The sequence below is a fragment of the Zootoca vivipara genome, chromosome 10, assembly GCF_965207765.1.
Source record: "Zootoca vivipara chromosome 10, rZooViv2.hap1.1, whole genome shotgun sequence".
NCBI classification, from domain to species: Eukaryota; Metazoa; Chordata; class Lepidosauria; order Squamata; family Lacertidae; genus Zootoca; species Zootoca vivipara.
In genome coordinates this window covers 48,100,441-48,122,953 of record NC_142593.1, presented here as the reverse complement: position 1 = coordinate 48,122,953, position 22,513 = coordinate 48,100,441, and the positions used below count along the sequence as shown (strand labels likewise).

Genomic DNA, 22,513 nt, shown 5'->3' with positions numbered 1-22,513 from the left:
ATCCAGCCTTAATATTTCATTTTGTATGCTAACACCTGACATAATTCTATTAAGCATTCTGGGTAACTGCAAACATTCATGCAAGAAGTGGGGAACTCCAAAGTTGGAGAGCTCATTCGGCAACACAGCAGCTCCGTTAGGGTTTTAACTTTTTATTATTATTAACAGTACTGTAATAGATGAGAAAACTTTCTCTGCATTGGGCTGCTCTTAAATGCCTAAGGGGTGGAAAGAAAGATAGCAGCCACATAATAAGCCTTAGCAAAGTTATAGTCATATGGCTGAAAGTTGTAGGTGTCAGAAAAACCTTTCGTAGTTCTGTGTTTTGATGCATTCTAAGTTGGTTAAATAATATGTCCTGTATTAAAGTGGCAGTGAAAAGACAGTTGATGTTCTAGGTGGGGGGAAACACTGGAGACTTTTTTCTTTTCTATTTTAAAGAAAGGTACTCTGCTTTCAAGGAAATATAAAATCTACGTTATATAGGGTGAAAGGAGGTTTGGAAGTTGTAAGTAGGTAAGAAGTTTGTCCTTTTATCTTAAAGGTATTCTGCCTTTATCCTATGACAGGGTTGCCATATGTCCGGTTTTCCCTGGACATGTCCAGGATTCCAAGGGCGAAATCACCATCCGGGGAGACATTTTTTTAAAAAAGCGGCAAAATGTCTGAGTTTTTGCAAACAGAACCAGGAAGTGCGTGCACGAGTATCACTCTTTACTTTTCCCGATCTCTATGGACACGCCTGCTCTCTGTACAAAGACTTGCTTTGGAAGCAGAGCCAAGGAATGTGCCTGCGAGGATCACTCTTAACCTTTTCCTATCTCTATGGTGTACCCACATGGTGCATGCTGGGATGGGGCTCATCATCGAACGGCATGCTGGTATGGGGCAGATGGAACGGCAACCCTACTGCTCAGCAAAGTCCTCGTGTAGAATAGAAACACCCCAACTCTTATACTTTTGTTAATCTAGGAAAGTCTGCTCTAATAACCCAAGGTGTGAACTAGTACTGCACTTCTCTTCAATCCTGCAAAGCAAAATAATTTCAAGCAGTTGAAAACACTTCCATTCACAAGAGACTCTTGCCACGTAATTCGGAACCTGACACCATGATGGCCATTGGCAGGGACCCAAGCGAGCAAGTGTACAGTATTTGCAATTGCAGCTATAGGCTTGGATATTTACCTGCGACGTTGGGGTCCCTCTGCCTCTACCATCATATGTCAGCACACATACCCTTATTATTTACCAGATTTTTTTCTTGGGGGGGGGGCGAGGGACACACACATCTTTCCTCGTGGAGGGGTAGAGAGTGAGTAGCAGCCGCAGCCACAGCCTTCCATTTTCTATGGGGCATTTGTATACAGATCTTGTAAATGTCTCTATTTACATTACAGAACACTTCTCCCCAGCTGCCTGTTTAATATCAGTGAGGGTGGCCTGGGCCTTTTCTTTGATTTGATCCATGTCCATGTTCGGGATGTTCTGAAGTTGCCCGAGTATAGAATCCTTGTCTTCTTCCTCTACTTGATCTTCCGCCACCATTTTCTGGAGGTCTTCCGGCAAGCCCACGTCGTCCCCAGCCATCTGGATCTGATTCTCATCTAATTCACTCTGAGCAAGGAGGGAAAGGGAACAAGAAAGGAATATAAGTAGAAGAAGTGATGAGCATGTTTTGCAGGGAGAACTGAAATTTAAATTATCCCATCGAGTCAAATCTAAATCGTGTGCCAATAAAAACTTCCTGCAATGCTTGTAAGTTCAGACAGGGGAAAAAATAGCAATTGCTATAACTCTTTTATCTCCTGTTTTCTCATTGTGTCTGGTTCTGTGTTCAAATCCCTTGCAGACGACTACTGTGCCTGGAGACAGATAGTCGGGCTGCGTATCTGCAGCAGTGACCAGAGGAGGAATGACTGCTGAGAGAAGAAACGCCATGCTAACAGCAAACCTGGACTCCTTCATGTGCCCCAGCTGCAATAAAACATGTCTCTCTTGTACTGGTCTCCACAGCTGTGGCAGGCGCCAGTGGCGTTCCCAACCCAGCTGGTACCGGGTGCAGCACCTGTATGGGACCCCGTACGGACTGTGCATGCACGGGATGCGTGCGTGCGCAGTCCGCATGGGGCACCGCTGGTGCGCGGCGGCCCCACGGGGGCACAAGTGGTGCACACCGGCCCAGAACGGGGTGCTTTGCGAGAGTGGCAGCCCGTAACAGGGTGCCGTGGTGCGAGAGCGGCAGCCCACAAGGCCTCTGCGTGCCAGCGGCAGCCCGTACAGACTGCACACGTGTAGGCAGAGGCGAGGGGCGGGCCAGGGAGGGGTGCGCCGAGTGTTTTTCTGCACAACAAATTTGCTATTGCTGCTGTCAGGGCAGGGTAGGGATTGGGGACAGAAGTCCATTCAAATGACATGTGTGCCCCATTTATTGTGATCATTATAAGGACGCCGCCCCCCAATATTTTATTCAAGTTGGCACCCCTGATCATAATGATTGGGAGCACCCTCTGGTGCAGCCATGTTAGCTTACCACATTTTCAAGTAATAAAAATAATACACATCACCAGGCAGAGGGCCTTCTCGGTAGTGGCACCCACCCTGTGGAATGCCCTCCCACTAGAGGTCAAAGAGAACAATTACCAGGCCTTTAGAAGGCATCTCAAGGCAGCCCTGTTTAGGGAAGCTTTTAATGTTTGATGGATTTCTGTATTTTAGAATTTGTTTTTTTGGAAGCCGCCCAGAGTGGCTGGGGGAACCCGGCCAGATGGGCGGGGTATAAATAATAAATTATTATTATTATTATGTAAGGAGGGGGATCTAGAATCTAAAAAAATTCAGCTGCTGCTCTGGGCAACGCATCTTCAGTCAATTGCCTCTTTCCTTCCCATCCCAAAGTACTCCATGCATTCGAAGGCTAAGCCTGTAAAATCCTTGCTTAAGCTATGGCAAAGGGTCTCTCTAAGGGCCGTGAGGGAAAGAGGTGGAAGAAAACCCCTTGCACCTCCTCTCTCTCTCTCTCCTAGTTCCGGCACCTCTCAGGTGGGTGCCATTGCCATTGGCATTCATGGTGAGTTTTGGCACCTCTTATTCTAGACAGCATCTTAAAAAGCAGAGACATCACCTTGCTGACAAAGGTCCGTATAGTTAAAGCTATGGTTTTCCCAGTATGGAAGTGAGAGCTGGACCATTAAGAAGGCTGGTTGGACAGTGTTCTCGAAGCTACCAACATGAGTTTGACAGGAGTGCCTGGCATGCTATGGTCCATGGGGTCACGAAGAGTCGGACACGACTAAACGACTAAACAACAACAACAACAACACATTCTAGAAAAAAATAGCACTGGTAAACACTGTACTACAAATACTCTTCAACACACACACAAAAATGGCACAAACAAACCGAAACAGAAAAGAGCAATAAGAAAAAACGGAATGAAAATAAAGCTGATTTGTTGGTAATAAAAATGGAAAGTGATTGGAGACTGTGAGAAAAGGGACATCACCTGGTTCACCATAAGTTTCCAAGCAGCCATGCTCCAGAGAGACAGAACTTACTAGAGAGCAATAAGCACACACGAAGCAAAAGGTTTTCCATCAAGGTCCCTCCTGTAATGCACAGTGATTGGAGAGCCCTGGCAAAATAATTCCCTCTGATTGAAAGCTAAGAGCTATCCGTCTTCCTGCCCCACTCTCTCTCTCTCCCCCGCTCCTCATTCAAACAGCAACAGGGCATTTCCCTACGGTCAGCTTGGTTTTGCTTTAAGATACAGTGATACCTCGGTTCTCGAATGTCTCTGTTGACAAACGTTTCGGAACCTGAACGCTGAACAACCCAGAAGTAAATGCTTCCGTCGCGTGTTTTTCAATTTTATCTGTAGATAGATGATAGATAGAAAACACTTCTGCAGCATTTTGTGTGTGTGTGGCCGACAAATGAGGCTTTGGAGGCTGATGCTACTCTTGACCTGGGACACCTTGCTAACATCCTGATCTAACCTTGGCATGCAAACAATGACACCTCAGTGCACCCTGATTTGACTTGTGACTTGGATTGCATGCAGAGCCGCTGCACACTGTTACATTTAACTTATGGATATAAACAAGATCTTCAGGATAAGGATTTGTAATGAGTCAACCACTGGCAGAAATGGGTGGAGGGAGAAATCCATCACATGTGACATGAACTGAGCCAGGATTTCCTGGCAGCAAACCCTTGCGTTCTGACTGTTACAGGAACACCGATTAGCCACAAGGACCCTGAGACATGGAGTTGTTCTGTTCAGCCATTTGCCAAGTGAAAGCTGAAAGTGGGGTGGGGGTGGGGAGATATAGTTTAATTGCCAATGAAATGTCTTTGCCCCTTGAGCTCCAGGTCTAACAAATGGTGGTACGATGGCAGTGGCTCATTCTAAACCCAGCCGCTTTTAAGTCCTACCAAGCCGTCTGCTCCACAGTGCTAAATTAGAAGCAGCATGAGTCACTTTTTCTGACCCTCTGTTCCATTCCAAGTCAGCCTTTACTGCCCATTCATACATATATATTTTTTCCACTACATCATATTCACGCCAGACTACATGCTTTTTCTTTTACAGTCAAAGGGTGAAATAATGAACAATAAAATTACCCAGAAATGTAAAATCTGGCCTACTCAATTGCCTTTTTATTGTGTGTGCCAAAAGTGAACCTGTTCTCTCTTAAGAAAGCTAACAGGCATGGGTCACCTCCTTTTTCACTTGACAGATTCGTTGTTTCACCATCTGCTCAATGGGAACACACTTTTGCACTATATAAACGAGGTTATATTCTCATAAGACACAGCTAAGCATGGCGCTTACAGCAGAGTACAAAAATGCAAGGACTGACCTGTTGGGTTCAGACAACAATACCTCTGGTCTAGTGTTCTCCTGTCAGCAGTAGCTACTAGCCAAATGCCCCAAGAAAGTCAGAAACAGAGCACAGTTGGTATTCCACCCTAATCGCACCAAGCTTGGAAAAGGGTCAGATGCTGAGCAGGAAACTCCATCTACTCTCATGGGTTGGTTGGTTTGCTTGTTTTATAACACCCCTCTACCACTTTTCATCAAGCCTGTCTACAGTGATATAAAACAAATCATTACTAGCAATACAGGCAGTCCAAGTGTCCCTATTTTCCAGTCCTGGACTTACAGACGCCATCTCAGTTTCTGATTTGATCCTGGAATGTTCCACTTTTCCTTAGGATGCCCTTATTTTCATTGGAGAAATATTGGAGGGTATGGAGTTATGTGACCTCCTAACCAAGGAGAAAAGTAACTATACAACCTTCAGAAGACACCTGAAGGCAACCCTGTATAGGGATTTTGCTAATTTTTAATGCTAATTATGTTTTCATTATGTTGGAAGCTGCCCAGAGTGGCTGGGGCAAGCCATTCAGATGGGCAGGATATAAATAGTCTCCTCCTCCTCCTCCTCCTCCTCCTCCTCCTCCTCCTCCTCCTTCTTCTTCTTCCTCCTCCTCCTCCTCCTCCTCCTAGACCCAGATGTGGATTCAGATGTATACCTCATTACAATTCTCTGATCCATCTATTGCATGAAGCAATTACCTATGTATATGCCATTGCCTATACATGTACACTTTCCTCATTCATTTCAATGCAAACACCAAAGTACCAGGTCACACCCTCGTTCCTGAATATTGTGGTTCGCAAATGCTAAAGCAGAACAATGCGCTGGACTTCTGTCTACCAAGAATAAACATGTGAGTAAATAACTGGTTAAGTAGCTGGCCAACCCATTCTGCTCCTGAAGGGTTGTGCCTATTCATGCACTGTGTGCACACTCATTCATTCATTCATTCATTCATTCATTTGCTCCTACTTTTATTCAGATGCACGATCCCATCTTACATTCTGAAACACCTCCTGCTGACAGCATTGATGCTTATTCCTGTTGGCCTTTAGCTGCTGTCAGCGTTCGTTCTGGAGATTTAATGAAGCATTAATGCTTATCTTTGATGGGTGAACTGTGTGTACATAGAAAGCCTGGGTCCATCACAGCAAAAATCTAAACAAAATGACGATTGTCTGAAGAAAGGACTGGTCCTATCAACAAGGCATTATAGTAGATATATAGGAAACAATGCCATAGGAAACACAGCAAATCCTATGCAAACTTACTTTAGAGTTAGCCCATTGAGACTAACTTCTGAATTAGCCTCCATAGGACTGGGTTGCATCTAGGGATGGGCAGTTCTGTCAGTTTCAGTTTCTCCCAGCCTCTCATTTTCCCACTCTTTGAGTTCAGTTTTCTACATTTCCACAGCAATTTCCTTTTTCTTCTTATTTTTTATTTAAAAAGTTATTATGAAAATTCATCTGCATTTGTCTGCGAATTTCTCCTACTATAAACAGCTTTGCATGCAATTTTGTCCAAGATACAGATTTGTGTAAAGCACTTCCCCTGAAATAATGCATCCTTATGTGTCATTTTCACTAACATATGCATTTCAAGGGACCCAGGTGGCGCTGTGGGTTAATCCACAGAGTCTCGGGCTTGCTGATCAGAAGGTCAGCGGTTCGAATCCCTGCAACGGGGTGAGCTCCCGTTGCTTGGTCCCAGCTCCTGCCCACCTAGCAGTTCGAACGCACATCAAAGTGCAAGTAGATAAATAGGGACCGCTCCGGCGGGAAGGTAAACGGCATTTCCGTGTGCTGCTCTGGTTCGCCAGAAGCAGCTTTGTCATGCTGGCCACATGACCCGGAAGCTGTCTGCGGACAAACGCCGGCTCCCTCGGCCTATAGAGCGAGGTGAGCGCCGCAACCCCAGAGTCGGACACGACTGGACCTGATGGTCAGGGGCCCCTTTACCTTTACCTTTTTATGTGTCATTTTCACTAACATATGCATTTCAATGCACAGTTTGCTCTTGTTTATGCATTTTTGTACACGTCATTTGGCACTGCAAAATTCGGAAAGGTAAGAATTTAAGGGATGGCTGTGCTTCAGTTTGCGTACTGTTTCATAGATTGGAAATCTATGAAATATGAACCGAATCAAATTTCTCCCCACCCCACTCCCCTAGCTACCTGGCATCCTATTTTGAATGTCTTTCAGTGTCTTTCAGAACATCACTATTACCCGCCCTCTGAAGATTCACATGAAAATTTCCAACATTGTGTGTTTTGGACCCTTATTTTGGGGGCTGCCTCTTAGAAGAGTTCAGAACATGATGGTTGCATTTCTTTGAAGTCGCCTGTTGGAAGTGAAAGTCCTTGCATTCATTTCTCTCGACAATGGTTAAGAAAACCCTTTTCTTTTTTTACTATTCTCACTTAAAACAAGAACCGGCAAATCTTGGATCAATCAACTGCAGGTGTAGATTCAATAAATGTTGTTGTTGTTTAGTCGTTTAGTCGTGTCCGACTCTTCGTGACCCCATGGACCATAGCACGCCAGGCACTCCTGTCTTGCACTGCCTCCCGCAGTTTGGTCAAACTCATGTTGGTAGCTTCGAGAACACTGTCCAACCATCTTGTCCTCTGACGTCCCCTTCTCCTAGTGCCCTCAATCTTTCCCAACATCAGGGTCTTTTCCAAGGATTCTTCTCTTCTCATGAGGTGGCCAAAGTATTGGAGCCTCAGCTTCACGATCTGTCCTTCCAGTGAGCACTCAGGGCTGATTTCCTTAAGAATGGATAGCTTTGATCTTCTTGCAGTCCATGGGACTCTCAAATAAACAAATGTAAATCTCATCATCATCATTAATGAAATTCCTATAATGCTTAAAAACCAGGGGCTGTAACCAGCAAAATCATCCCATTAGGGCAAGGACTTCCACATGTAAAACGGGACCACGTCTCCCTGTGTGCCACTCAAATCTGTTCGGGGTTTAATGCTAACCCCCTGGAGTAGATGGGGTATGGGATGGGACACACATTGGTAGAAAAAAAGGAAGTCCTGTTGCACCGACAGACTCCATTATAAGCCACAATCCAAGAGAAACAGAGACAAACCCTGTCCATAGGCTCACAATCTGACAGATGGAAGAAAAATAAAGGAGAGAAAGCAGAAGGACTCCAAGATTAAAAACCAAGTGGTTTTTAACTTCAGAAGGCCCATTTTCAAAGGCAGGTTTGCAGGCACCATTAAATGAGTCAAGGGAGACCAGGGTCAATCTGCTACAATCAGTGCCGGATTGTGTACAGTGGTACCTCTGGTTAGGGACCCAGGTGGCGCTGTGGGTTAAACCACAGAGTCTAGGGCTTGCTGATCAGAAGGTCGGCGGTTCGAATCCCTGCAACGGGGTGAGCTCCTGTTGTTCGGTCCCAGCTCCTGCCCACCTAGCAGTTCGAAAGCACATCAAAGTGCAAGTAGATAAATAGGGACCGCTCCGACGGGAAGGTAAACGGCGTTTCCGTGCGCTGCTCTGGTTCGCCAGAAGCGGCTTAGTCATGCTGGCCACATGACCCGGAAGCTGTCTGCGGACAAACGCCAGCTCCCTCGGCCTATAGAGCGAGATGAGCGCCGCAACCCCAGAGTCGGACACGACTGGACCTGATGGTCAGGAGCACCTTTACCTTTAGCTTTTACCTCTGGTTAAGAACTTAATTCGTTCTGGAGGTCCGTTCTTAACCTGAAACTGTTCTTAACCTGAAGCACCACTTTAGCTAATGGGGCCTCCTGCTGCTGCCGCTGCGCCACCGGAGCACAATTTCTGTTCTCATCCTGAAGCAAAGTTCTTAACTCGAGGTACTATTTCTGGGTTAGCGGAGTTTGTAACCTGAAGCGTTTGTAACCTGAAGCGTTTGTAACCCGAGGTACCACTGTATAAGCTAAACAAGCTATTGCTTAGGGCCCCACTCTCTTGCCCCCCCCCCAAAAAAAAATTAAAGGAAAAAAAAACACCTGGATGTACATTTCCAAAATATAAGATAAAAAACAAATAAAATAAAACCTACATACAGCAACAGTGTTTTGTGTTGTGTAGGCTCCTATGATGTAAGTCATGGGCCCCGTCTGCTCCCTAAAATATCACTGGTTTGCTCATTTCTATATATAGGGTAGCTACATTCTGCACGTGCAAAAGGCTTTAGATACCTACCGTATTAAGTCCATATATTACCATATAGCATATATTCAACACAAAAAACAGCGACAATTTGTTGTTGACAAAGGACAGCTGGACATATAAAGGGCCCCATTACCTTCAAGAGCTTAGGGCCTCATCGAACCTAAATCCGGCCCTGGCTACAATGAAGCTCTTTCTGTAGCTCTTAGCTCTTTTTACGTTTTTTAAAAGAACAGTTGTCAGAACCATATTGACCGGCCCCTGCTGGCCTTCTGAGCACAAGGAATGTGGTTTGGGCCTTCAGTTAAAGATGTTTCTTTTTCAGCAGGCAGTTAGAGGAGGAAGGACCTGATTGCTGCTGCTGTTGTCAGTAATTATTCTTTAGTGGTATGTTACGTGTTTATAATGAATTGTGTTACTTTATGGGGCTTATCAATATAACTAAATAAACAAACCAAAACAGATGAGGATAAAAGAATGCAGCATAAAAGATTGTCATTTCCCCTTCCTTGAGCAAGTTTCCATTGGAAGACGATCCATAAATAATACAAACAAGTAGCAATTCACGCATCCAAACAAATGTAAATGGCTGTTGTTCAGACCCTTTTAGCAAAAGATTTTTCTACACGATTATGGGTGGTAAATAAACTATCCTCCACCACTAGGTGGCACCGCAGGTACTGAACTGCTGTTTCTTGCCTAACCATTCATTATGCTGGCCTGGCTAACACATATAGGTCAATTAAATAGATTCAGTAAGAAATAAAATCCTCTTGGGCCTGCATAAAGTCTCATATCTCTTTTCCAAAGAGCCCTAAGTAGACCCAGATGCAGTTATTTCACCCCCAACCTTCACCCAAAGGAAAATCTGCAATCCCCTCCATCAGGGGTTCTCAAACCTCCTACCCGCCAGAGCCCACAAGATGGCTGGAAATTACTTGGGTCCACCGGTCATGAAATGGTGACAGAAGGAGGCAGAGTTTGGCATAATCAGCTGACAATTACAGGTGAAACTCGGAAAATTAGAATATAGTCGAAAAGTGCATTTATTTCAGTAATGCAACTTATTATTTTTTATTTTTCTTTAAATTTTTACAAATGCTTTCTTTTGGAAATTCCACAGTAATAAAACAAATTGTTACAATAATACAAAAATAAACATTGCTATTACATTTCATTAATTGTTGTTGTTTGTTGTTTAGTCGTTTAGTCGTGTCCGACTCTTCGTGACCCCATGGACCATAGCACGCCAGGCACTCCTGTCTTCCACTGCCTCCCGCAGTTTGGTCAAACTCATGTTCGTAGCTTCGAGAACACTGTCCAACCATCTGGTCCTCTGTCGTCCCCTTCTCCTAGTGCCCTCAATCTTTCCCAACATCAGGGTCTTTCCCAAGGATTCTTCTCTTCTCATGAGGTGGCCAAAGTATTGGAGCCTCAGCTTCAGGATCTGTCCTTCCAGTGAGCACTCAGGGCTGATTTCCTTAAGAATGGATAGGTTTGATCTTCTTGCAGTCCATGGGACTCTCAAGAGTCTCCTCCAGCACCATAATTCAAAAGCATCAATTCTTCGGCGATCAGCCTTCTTTATGGTCCAGCTCTCACTTCCATACATCACTACTGGGAAAACCATAGCTTTAACTATACGGACCTTTGTCGGCAAGGTGATGTCTCTGCTTTTTAAGATGCTGTCTAGGTTTGTCATTGCTTTTCTCCCAAGAAGCAGGCGTCTGACTGCTGTCACCATCTGCAGTGATCAAGGAGCCCAAGAAAGTAAAATCTCTCACTGCCTCCATTTCTTCCTCTTCTATTTGCCAGGAGGTGATGGGACCAGTGGCCATGATCTTGGTTTTTTTGATGTTGAGCTTCAGACCATATTTTGCGCTCTCCTCTTTCACCCTCATTAAAAGGTTCTTTAATTCCTCCTCACTTTCTGCCATCAAGGTTACAATCCATTTATAATTGACTCGCCTAACAACAAATAATTACAATTACAACAAATAAAGGCTTGACATATCTTGCTTTGCATGTCACGCATCTATCTCATATATGGTATTGGTTTCACCTTTTAAGTTGCATTACTGAAATAAATGCACTTTTCAACGATATTCTAATTTCCCAAGTTTCACCTGTACATCCTTCTCTATGAATACCTATTCCACCTGTGGAAATTGCTACGTTCTTTGCCAGAGCATTTTGCATGTGGCAAGGAGTTCCATAGCTCCGCTTTCCTTGTGCTAAGGAGGTATTGTGATTCCACTTCCCCGTTTTATTTGATTTTGCCATTTTTTTTAACTGATCCTGATGCTCTAAGTGAAGAAGTCTTTCCCCTTCCTTGCACCTACATGCCTTTCAAAGTACTAATACCCATCTCCTGTATTTTCTTATCCCATTTTCATTCAGCATGTGCACTATTCCCAACACCAATACCACAACCACTGCCCTTTTCTTTTACATTTGCTTCTTTGTCTTATAACACTTCCCCCTCCTTCTAGCCCATTTCCTTCAGCACCTCCTTTGCCCCTTTCCCCTCAGAGGAGGGAGAACTTTCTTCCCTCCTCAGCCTTGGGACATTGGTGCCTCCCAACCACATTGGTCTACTCTAACCAATGCGTGTAACAAGGCCAAGGGGTTGGTCAAACAAGTGAGGGGTCACTGGTCAGACTGTGGTACTGAGACCCATCTGAAAATGGCTCAAGGCCCACTGATGAGACCTGGCCCTCTGTTCAAGGAACATTGCCCTCATATTTTTCAGGTTGTCTGGGTCCTTCCTCACCACATAGAACTGTAGGGTTGAAAGAGACACCGAGAGTCAACCCTCTGCAGTACAGGAAGAGCTGCCTGTGCCCCAGTGCCTTAATTCTGCAGTTGACAGCATTATACCTGTGAAAAGGATCTAAGAGTCTTAGTAGACCACAAGCTTAACATGAGTCAACGGTGTGATGCAGCAGCAAAAAGAAGCGAATGCTATTCTAGGCTGCATCAACAGAAGCACAGTGTCCTGATCAAGGGAAGTAATAGTCCCACTCTATTCTGACTTGGGCTCCACAATTTAAGAAGGATATTGACAAGTTGGGATGCGTGCAGAAGAGGGTGACCAAGATGATCAAGGGTCTGGAATCCTAGCCTTACGAAGAACGTTTGAAGAAGCTGGGTATATTTTGCCTGGGAAAGAGGATACTGAGAGGAGATATGATAAACAACATCAAATAGCTCAAGGGCTGTCACACGGAAGAGGGAACAAGCTTGTTTTCTCCTGCTCTGGAGGGTCAGATTCGAACCAAGGGATTCAAAGTTACCCAGCCCTGGCCCATCTTCTGATGCAGAAGCAGAAGCAGTCTTTTTTTTTTTAATATAATTTTTATTAGATTTTAACAAGAAATACAAGAAAAAAGAAAAAGGCACAAAAAAGAAAAATACATAAAAAAACGACAAAAAAAACAAAAAAACAAAAAACAAAAACAGATTCAGACTTCCTCATTTCCCCTTCTTGAGTTCTTATTGTTAAAAATAGTTCTCGCATTTTCCCATTCTAACTTCACATTCTTTTTTCTAAATTTCAACTTTTTCATCTTTTTCATTGCTATTATCCATTCTCCTTGTACTTTAACCTCTTTTCTCTTAACATCCTCTCTCCAAAATTATTATTATCTAATCCCTAATCTCTTTCCCTTACCCAAAAATATATAAGATTAACATCCTAATTTATTACCCATTTACTTCCACCCACACAACAAAGTTCCCACCCCCCCTTCCCTGGAATCGAAGTCTCCAGATGAATCAGCCAGGTTCTTCATACAATCCTTAATACATTCCGAGATCAGACCATATTATTTCAGACAATACCAAATAATCCAAGACCTCTCAACCCACCCCTAGTCTGTCCCATACCAACTTTTGCCGAACTCTTGCCCCCCTCTTCTGTAATCCCATCACTTTGTATCTTTGCACATTTTCATCCTCTTTCTGCCCCCCAACTGTTTGTGTCCTCCCCTCTCTCACCGGGGAGCTGATTTTCCCAACCTCTTTTTTGGGGTGCTTTTTTGCTTTTACCCTCTCCTGTTTCACTTCTCTCACCAGTGAAACGGTGTTTTCTCCTACTTTCCCTCCCTGTTCCACCCCTCCCACCAGTAGAACAGTGTTCTTTTCAGGAAATAAATCCATTGGTTCAGCATATTGTCCTTCAGTATTATCTTTCTCCTCTTCTATGTTTTTTACATACGTCACTCCAGCACAGTCCTGGTCTTCCAATCTTTTTTCTTCTCCCTTCTCCTGATCTTCTATATCTGTTGGATCCTGTGTTTTACAGTCAAAAACAAATGTCTCGACAGTCTCTTCTCTCAGAAAGTTTACATCAAGGTTGGAGATGCTCACTTGCTTAGTAAGATCCAAAATTGTTGCCAATATTAAGTCCCACTGTGTGACTTCCTGTCCACTCTCTGGAACCTTCTCTCCTATTCCTTTGTCTAAAACCTCCTCCATCTTTGTACAGACCGGCCGTGGAGTTGAAATTTTAGTCCAATATATATGAAAAGTGAACAAATAGGCAAAAAGCCAAGAATCCAGTCCCACTTGGTCAGAATCTCTCTCTTTACTCCTTCTTTTCCTCAGAGTCAATACTGAGCAGCCTCAAGGCAAAACAAATCCTCTTTCACTGTTTACAGCTCTCAGTCTCTCACATTCAGCCAGACACATTCCTTTGTATTGTGACGTTAATCAGCAAACTGACTGATCTTTCCTTTGACCCGACTCCAGGCTCGCAGGGGGCTTTTCTCATGCTGGATCTCAGTCTTTTGCAGAGATAAATACACCGCTTACTTTTTCCTTTACTCTGCCTCAGGAAAAAGCTCTTTTTACAGCATTTCTGGGTTTTCTAGCTTGCTGCGATCTTTAGTTACTCAATCGGGGGGAGATGACTTCCCTTTTTAATCTCCGCCTCCCACTGCCAAATTCTTGTTTCAAATTGATTGGTTTCAACTTACTTCGTCCAGATCGTAACTTTTTCAGGAAGAATCCACCGCCTGCAGGTTGGAGGCTCGGAGCTTCGCTTCTTGGAGGTAACGATGGTATGCCTAAAATGGCTCCCGCGACTGCCACTCGGCTGGCTCTCAGGGGCTCTTGCGGGCTTCCTGGGCAGCTGAGGAGTCGCTTCTGGAGCTCCGCCAGGCAAAATTTGCCCCCTGGACGCTCAACCAGGGGTATTTACGGGGATCCGCGTGCCCCCGCGGATTTCCCCCCCCTCCGCGATGCCAGAAACCTCGCAGCGCGAGGTTTCTGCGCCTCCATTTTCCAGCGCGGCAGACCGGAAGTCCCAGCAGAAGCAGTCTTGGGCATAGCTACAGTATGGGCAAACTGAGCAAATAGATGATATTTTTCTCTCCCTGTTTTATAATGAAGCTGAATGATGGCTGATTCAAGAATGACAATAGCAGGTGCATAGACTATGGAATTTGCTCCAGCAAGAGGTGGTGATTGCCACCGTCTTGGATGACTTTAAAATAGGATTGGATAAATTCGTGGGGGATACAGTGATTGATAGCTGCTAGCCATTATGACCACTATTCATGGACTGCAGAGGTTGGGTATACACCAGACATGTAGACATGGGAGGACATTTAGCGGGGAGAGTCCCTATATATATGTCAAATCCTGCACTAAGTGACTTTCAATGCCCCTTTAGCATTCCAGCAATAGAGTTCCACTTATGAGCAAGCCATAGGACTCATGGATGAAAACATCTTTTCAATGACAAATCTACCCTGACAATCCTATTAATAGGATTAAGGTTCATTAAGGACATGTTTTGTCATATAAGTCTGCCCCAAATACCCTGGAGCTTTAAGTCTTGCATCGGAACCTGGGGCCTCTTACAGACTAAAATCTAAAGTACATCTTCTGAGAGCCACCTACATTAAAAACAAAACAAAACACAACACCAGGCATCAGTTTAACCAGAGAGTACTATATCAGTTTTATAACAGGCTGCCCATCAAAATATATATTTTACATTTACATTCCTGCCCATCTTCAAATAAATTCAAGGAAGTATAATGGGGGCTATTCCACCCCCCCCAAAAAAACTCTGAGAGGTAGGTTAGGCTGAGAGAGTTTCACGGCAAAACTGAAACTGGAAAAATTCCCCGGAATCAAATGGATTCTGGTGCCAGATTCTTCTGTAGCCTGGTTCTGTTCGATTTTCTGCAGAAACAGTGGCAGAAAGGTCATTACCCTTGAGCTGAATGTTTGCCAGTTTAAGTAAAAGTTGGTATGTTGCCTTCACAGTCTGCATGGGAAATTCCTCTCTCTCGCAAGCTGAGCCATTGGCAAATGAGTAGAGGATTTCTGATTCTGCCTGGATTGAGGTGATCCAGGAGGTGAGGTGAGCAGGTTGAGGTGATCCAGATTTCCTCCATATTTTTTTAAAAAACATGTTTTAAAAAGTGCACGTTCACTAAATTCACAAAACTAACGTCGCTTCTAATTTGCCCCGGAGTCGCAAAGTCTGACATGCAGTGAAGCAATCGCACTATTTCTTCACCATAGTTCTGTTTTTGCACGTAGTTAACACACATGTTGCCAGGAGCTCAAATCTGCAACAGGACTGAAAGTGATGATTGGGGCTGTGTTTGTTTAGGCCAAGGTGGAGGCACCAGCTTGCGAGGATGAATTGGGGGGGGGGGAGAGCAATGTCATGCACATGATGCCAGTATGTTGGGAGGAGCCAGGGCCCAGCAGCTCACCTCCATACTTTTTGGACATTGGGGGGCCTGGCCCCTAGGGGCAGAGAAAGGGGATGCGGTGGGGGTGGGTCGCCCCGGGTATCACCACTGAGGGGGGTGACAAAATGCCGGACTGCACTCACCGCGGGGCCTGCAGTGTGCCCGAGCCACACATCTCGCGGTGGCTTGGCCGCCCACAGGCTGCACACTGCCCCAAACAGTCCGCCCGCCACCTCCCCCTCAGCTGTAGGGCGGCTGAGTGGGAGGAGGCAGGAAGAATCCTTGGAGGCCTCGCAGAGCATCCTGTCCTGGCTGGCCCCACCCCCGGGCACAGGGCATGTCCACCACCCTAGGTGCCCGATCAGCTTGCTCCGCCGCTGCTGGTCTCCACCCCAAAAATATTCGGGGGCAGCCTCAGCCCCCAGGAGTTGGCACCCCGCTCTCCAAGCTGGTACCCTCCAGATTTTTTGGACTACAGCTTCCATCAGAAACTTGCAGGCCGGGGATGCCTGGTTTAGGCAACAAGAAAAGACCCGCCTCGTATTCTCAGATCTTGCATTCCATCCTGCCACTGTTGTCCTTTTGCATCAACGGCCAAGTAGGGTCTCGATTTAACGTTTTATTCTAAAGATTTGCAAGTTTCCGCTTTAAAAACAGTGTATAAAGAATTTTTTTAAAGCAGCTAGCAGCCATCAATATATATTTTTTAAAAGCCCAAAAGAAACTTTGAACAAAGAAACATGCCAAGCGCTAAAAGGTGGGGCGGGGGGGGGGGGAATGAATGAAGCCGGCAGCCTGCATTAAGTGTGGCAGGAGGGTCAAAGAGGAAGAGGAAAATATCTGGATTTGATCCTCACACTGCTGATTTGTCACTGGGCTCCGTTGAAAGTGTCCCTTCATACCTTGGGACCAGTTTACCTGAAGGATATGCCCCATGGCTGCTTCAGTCTGTGGAACTTGTACTTGTAGAAGTGCCATGTAATGTTGGTTCCATATTTTCCCACATGATTCAGTCTTCCACCTCTGCTCTGAAACTCCCTGCTGATTGATCTGTCCCGGGTGCTTTACTAGAGATTCATGCATTGCAGGCCTTTGACTAGATGTCCCTTGGGGTCCCTTTTAACTCTACAATTCTATGACACAGGTATATCAGTATGCACCCCGATACATGTGTTTTCTCCTTAATACCAATTGTTTCAACCCTTTTCTCCTGATGGGACTCTATGATGGGAAATAAACCGGTTTGAATCCAGCTCACGCCACCTTGCCCTGCAGTCCTGCCACTGCTAAGCTGTATCCTAATGATGCTGACCCAGAGGCCACATGAAAAATGTGGCTTCAGAGAATGAATCATAGAATCATAGAATCATAGAGTTGGAAGAGACCACAAGGGCCATCCATTCCAACCCCCTGCCAAGCAGGAAACACCATCAAAGCATTCTTGACATATGCCTGTCAAGCCTCTGCTTAAAGACCTCCAAAGAAGGAGACTCCACCACACTCCTTGGTAGCAAATTCCACTGCCGAACAGCTCTTACTGTCAGGAAGTTCTTCCTAATGTGTAGGTGGAATCTTCATTCTTGAAGTTTGAATCCATTGCTCCGTGTCCGCTTCTCTGGAGCAGCAGAAAACAATCTTTCTCCCTCCTCCATATGACATCCTTTCATATATTTGAACATGGCTATCATATCACCCCTTAACCTTCTCTTCTCCAGGCTAAACATACCCAGCTCCCTAAGCCGTTCCTCATAAGGCATCGTTTCCAGGCCTTTGGCCATTTTTGTTGCCCTCTTCTGGACACATTCCAGCTTGTCAGTATCCTTCTTGAACTGTGGTGCCCAGAACTGGACACAGTACTCCAGGTGAGGTCTGACCAGAGCAGAATACAGTGGTACTATTACTTCCCTTGATCTAGATGTTATACTCCTATTGATGCAGCCCAGAATTGCATTGGCTTTTTTAGCTGCTGCATCACACTGCTGACTCATGTCAAGTTTGTGGTCTACCAAGACATCCTCGATCCTTTTCACATGTACTGCTCTCATGCCAGGTGTCACCCATCCTGTATTTGTGCCTTTCATTTTTTTTTTGCCCAAGTGTAGTATCTTACATTTCTCCTTCCTAAAATTCATCTTGTTTGCTTTGGCCCAGTTGTCTAATATGTTAAGGTCATTTTGAAGTGAGATCAGATTAGTCTGACATGACTTATTTTTCAGAAACCCATGCTGACTTTTAGTGGTCACAGAGTTTCTTTCTAGGTGCTCACAGACTGTTTGTTTAATGATCTGCTCTAGAATCTTTCCTGGTATTGATGTCAGGCTGAGTGGGCGGTAATTGTTTGGGTCCTCTCTTTCCCCCTTTTTGAAAATAGGGACAACATTTGCCCTCCTCCAGTCTGCTGGAACTTCGCCTGTTCTCCAGGAATTTTCAAAGATTATTGCCAGTGGTTCTGAAATCACCTCTGCCAGTTCTTTTAATACTCTTGGATGTAGTTCATCTGGCCCTGGAGACTTGAATACATCTAAACTAACCAAGGATTCTAGTTCAATGCATTTGAAGGAAAAGAGAGGGGGCAAACTGTAGGTGCTCCCATGGGATCAGAGGCAACAAGGGAAAGTGGGAGGAGATGCTTTTAAAAAGCAGCAGGCTTTAGGGTGGTTGTGTTGAACAAATCAAGATTACAGGTGGCGATCCTGGAGAGATTCTGTTCAGTTCACCTTTTAATGTAGTTTGCACTTCTTCAAACAACACAGCCAAAATGCAGCCATAGTTCAAAATCTGCCCTTCTTCAAATTCTGTTTGTTTGTACAAATGCACGTACACAAGGGGGGAATGTACATCACAGTGCATACAACAGTATGCAGCAATGCATTCTATTAAGGGGAAACGGATGCAAACTTGAGCTTGAGATTGGGGAAAAAGAGAAACAGAGAGAAGCCAACATTGACCAATTTGACCATCCCTACTTACAGACAGGGGGATTTATTGAAAAATGGGGCACATCATCACACAACCTGTAGGCTTGTCCTTTGCCCTCATCAAGCGCTTCCACACTTGGGTAAAAGCAGAATTCATTGTGTCGGTGGCTTTGACGAAATGTGCGCAGGTCATGTTTTGCGCCCTACTTTTCCGTAACTCCATTTTAGCCTATAGAGCATGATTTGCAGTGGTCGTCGGATGCCAAAAGGCTTCTCCGCCTCCATGCGCCCTGAGAAAAATGGTTCCCAACCCCCAAGCTCTGGCAAAGTGAACATTACGAGACCTGACAGCTCCTGGGAAGATTTTTTCTTAACTTTTCTTTAAGTTGCGCGTTAACAAGGTGCCTGCGCATGGGCCCAAGTTTAACACTTTCCCCCTGCTGTTCCATAGCCTCGGTGATTGTAACCCTAAGCAATTATGAATGAAGGACCCCAAGGATTCAATAATTGGTTACCTGAGGACATTTCTGAATGTGTCAGATTCCCTGTGGATTGCTAATGTCATTACCAAAGCTTAATTTATACAGAAACTAAAAGGCTGCAGAGAAAACTTCCGAGCACTTAATTGGGCCATCACTTCAGATAAATACCTAATTCAATTATTATGATTATTTTTAAAAAACCAAAAACATGTGCAGGAAAAATATCAGCACCAACACTTAACACTGCTATCCTGACATTGTAAAAGTTTGATTTTTTGAGGGGGCAAGTACATCTTGAATTGGATTTTGGCTTGATCCTGTTGGTCACTAAGGTAGCAAACAGGAGGGGGGGGGAATAGACCGACAAGGGTACAATGTTATAATGTGCTATGAAAATGTTACAGAGTTTCAGCAAGAAGTTGCAGGACATGTACTGTTTGGAAACAAAGCAGTATGACTGCCCTGAAAGTTTTAAGGCACAACAAAGAGTATTAAAAGTGAGGTTGCATGTAACTGCCCCAGTACCACAATGAGCACAAGCTATCATGAATGCACAATAAACAAGATGTCTGGAAAGGCCTTCTTTTAGTTTTGATGGCAGCAATGGTTGGGCTCATCTGTGCTCGTTTCTTGAACTTCATTGTAACTCTAGCAATGTCACAAACACATGACAAATGGGGATCTGCTATTTTTGGTCTGCATGTCTGGATGACCAACCCGTTTTGATGCCTACCAGGTGTAGAACCACCGAGCTGCGCAGAGAGATGTGATGAACAAAATCCCATTTTGGGGGCCCTGAAGCTTGAATTGTTATGGGGGCCCCTTCGCAACCAGCAACGAGCTCTGAGTAACCACTGTTATCTTCTTTAATGGGATTGTTTACAACATCTCTGCTACTGACTCTCAAAATTTAGGGTTGCTGAAACATATGCAACAAAAAAATTAATCAATTTGAGTTGTGCAAATCAAATCGGGTCTACTCAACCCATTCTTTCCCCAAAGCAATGTAGACTAAAGTCAGGGAAATGTAGCCCTGCGAAGTGCTGAGCAATTTCTGATCCAGATTCCTCTTGCCTCTCAGAGAAGTATAATTCCCAGAGTTCCCTAAGCCAGTTTGAGCCTGCAGTGTGGATATGCACGTTCGCTGCGGTCAGAAGTAGGAAGATGAATTTGGTTTAATCCCCAATTAAACTAATGTATCCGTCTCCCTGATTCAAATGGCTCTGCATTTTGCTTGCATTACCACTGGATTAAAACGGAGCATTACAACGGGAAAGGGAATTTCAAAGTGCACCCCACTCATTTGGCTGAGTGGTTTGAGGAGCAGTGCATTTTAAACATTTGAAGAATGCCATGTTTTACATATGAAGCGTTTAATTTTCCATTTCCTTCACCTAAGGACAGCCCCAGTTTTCTTGCCCCAGGTAAATCAATTCCCTCTTTGGGCAATGCCTTAAATCAGGGGTGGGGAACATGTGGTTTTCCAGCTGTTGATGGACTACTACAAATTCCATCCTCCCTCATCATTGGCCATGCAGGGCTGATGGCAATTAGATTTCAGCATCTGGGGAGCCGAGGGTCCCCCACCCCTGCCTTAAAATGTTCAGGATGCCCAGTGGAAGCGTTCCTTCCACTATTCATATCAGTTAGTAAACTGATCATAAAGCGGAAATTGTGATGTTTTACTTGCTCAGGTCCAAAATACACATGAGGCTAAATCTACCTTTGCCAACCTAGAATCTCTCCAGATGTTTTGGCCTACAGCCTCCTTCAGCCCCAGCAGTTCTCCCCACAAAAAAACATATATTGTGCTTCTGCAAACCTTGGGATTGCCCTGGATCTGGCAGTGCCTCCCTGCTGTGCACAACTCTTGACAATTTGGCTCTATTCATTTCATTTCATTTCATTTCATTTCATTTCATTTCATTTCATTTCATTATTTTTACATTTATGTACCACCTTTTCCTCCAAGGAACCTAGGGTGATATACTTGGTTCTTACCCACCCCATTATCCTCACACAACAACCCTGTGAGGTATGCTGTTCTGAGAGACAGTGGCTGGACCAAGGCCACCTAGCGACCCTCATGGCTGAGTGGAGATTCAAACCCAGGTCTCCCAAGTCTTGGTCCAACACTAACTGTTACACCATAATGATATGCCACTGTGCAATTCTTGACTTGATTCATGGCTCTTGTGCTTTCTCACCTCCTCTTTGTAACTGCCGTTTCTCACACAGGCCTGCCAAGCGCGTTCATCGAAGACTCGCCACTTTAAGTGAAGTGCTCATTCTGGGGACCACCCCACAGCCCTTAGGAAAGCTTTAAGTATTTCACACCCTCCAACATTCCTTGATGAAAATAGGGACGTCCCATTCCACAACGATAATTCTACTATCTATACCCCACACATCTTACTGGGTTGCCCCAGCAACTCTGGGCAGCTTCCAACATATATATATATATGTAACATAATAAAACATTAAACATTAAAGAACTTCCCTATACAGGATTGTTTTCAGATGGCTTCGGGGTTGGATAACTCCATACCCAGGGCCGGCTCTAGGGGTAGGCTGGGTGGCGCGGGGCGCCGGGTCGGCAGGGGGGCGCTGCACGGCGAAGCCGTGTGGAAACCACGCTGAGCCCGCCCACCAGCCGCGGGAAGAAATGGGGCGGGGGCGCCCAGAGCGATCCGCGCACCACGGCGCCCGGGTGCCCAACCCGCTTAAGATGGCCCTGTCCATACCTTCCAACATTTCTCCAGTGAAAATAGGGACATGCCAATCAGAAGGTCGGTGGTTCGAATTCCCGTGACAGGGTGAGCTCCCATTGCTCGGTCCCTGCTCCTGCCAACCAAGCAGTTCGAAAGCACATCAAAGTGCAAGTAGATAAATAGGTACCACTACAGCGGGAAGGTAAACGGCGTTTCCGTGCGCTGCTCTGCTTTGCCAGAAGTGGCTTAGTCATGCTGGTCACATGACCGGGAAGCTGTACACTGGCTCCTTCGGCCAATAATGCGAGATGAGCGCCGCAAGCCCACAGTCGGTCACGACTGGACCTAATGGTCAGGGGTCCCTTTACTTTACCTTATAGAAAAAAGGGGCATTCTGGGACTGATCAGAAACCGGGGCAGCTTCTCTAAGTCAGGGATGTCCCTGGAAAATAGGGACACTCGGAGAGTCTGGTATTTGCAAACTCCTGGACTCAAAACTGTGGTGATAGGCCCATTTGCAGTGTAAACAGACAACAAACTCACAACGATATAGGCCTCTTTGCTCCTTTTGGTCTGTAAACAAATGGATTGGGAACTGTAGCACTATGGCCATTGAACCAGCCCCACTGGCACCCATGTGTTC

At 45.1% G+C, this 22,513-nt stretch overlaps 1 protein-coding gene across 1 annotated transcript in view; it reads right to left on the bottom strand.

The window, feature by feature from the left end:
* Positions 1–140: 140 nt before the first annotated feature.
* CPLX4 (complexin 4) overlaps positions 141–22,513 on the bottom strand; it is a 34,082-nt gene continuing 11,709 nt past the window's right edge. The window contains exon 3 of the mRNA XM_035100928.2: positions 141–1,614. Coding sequence (XP_034956819.1) covers positions 1,387–1,614 — 228 coding nt within the window. The 3' untranslated portion in view covers positions 141–1,386. The remainder of the gene's footprint in view (positions 1,615–22,513) is intronic.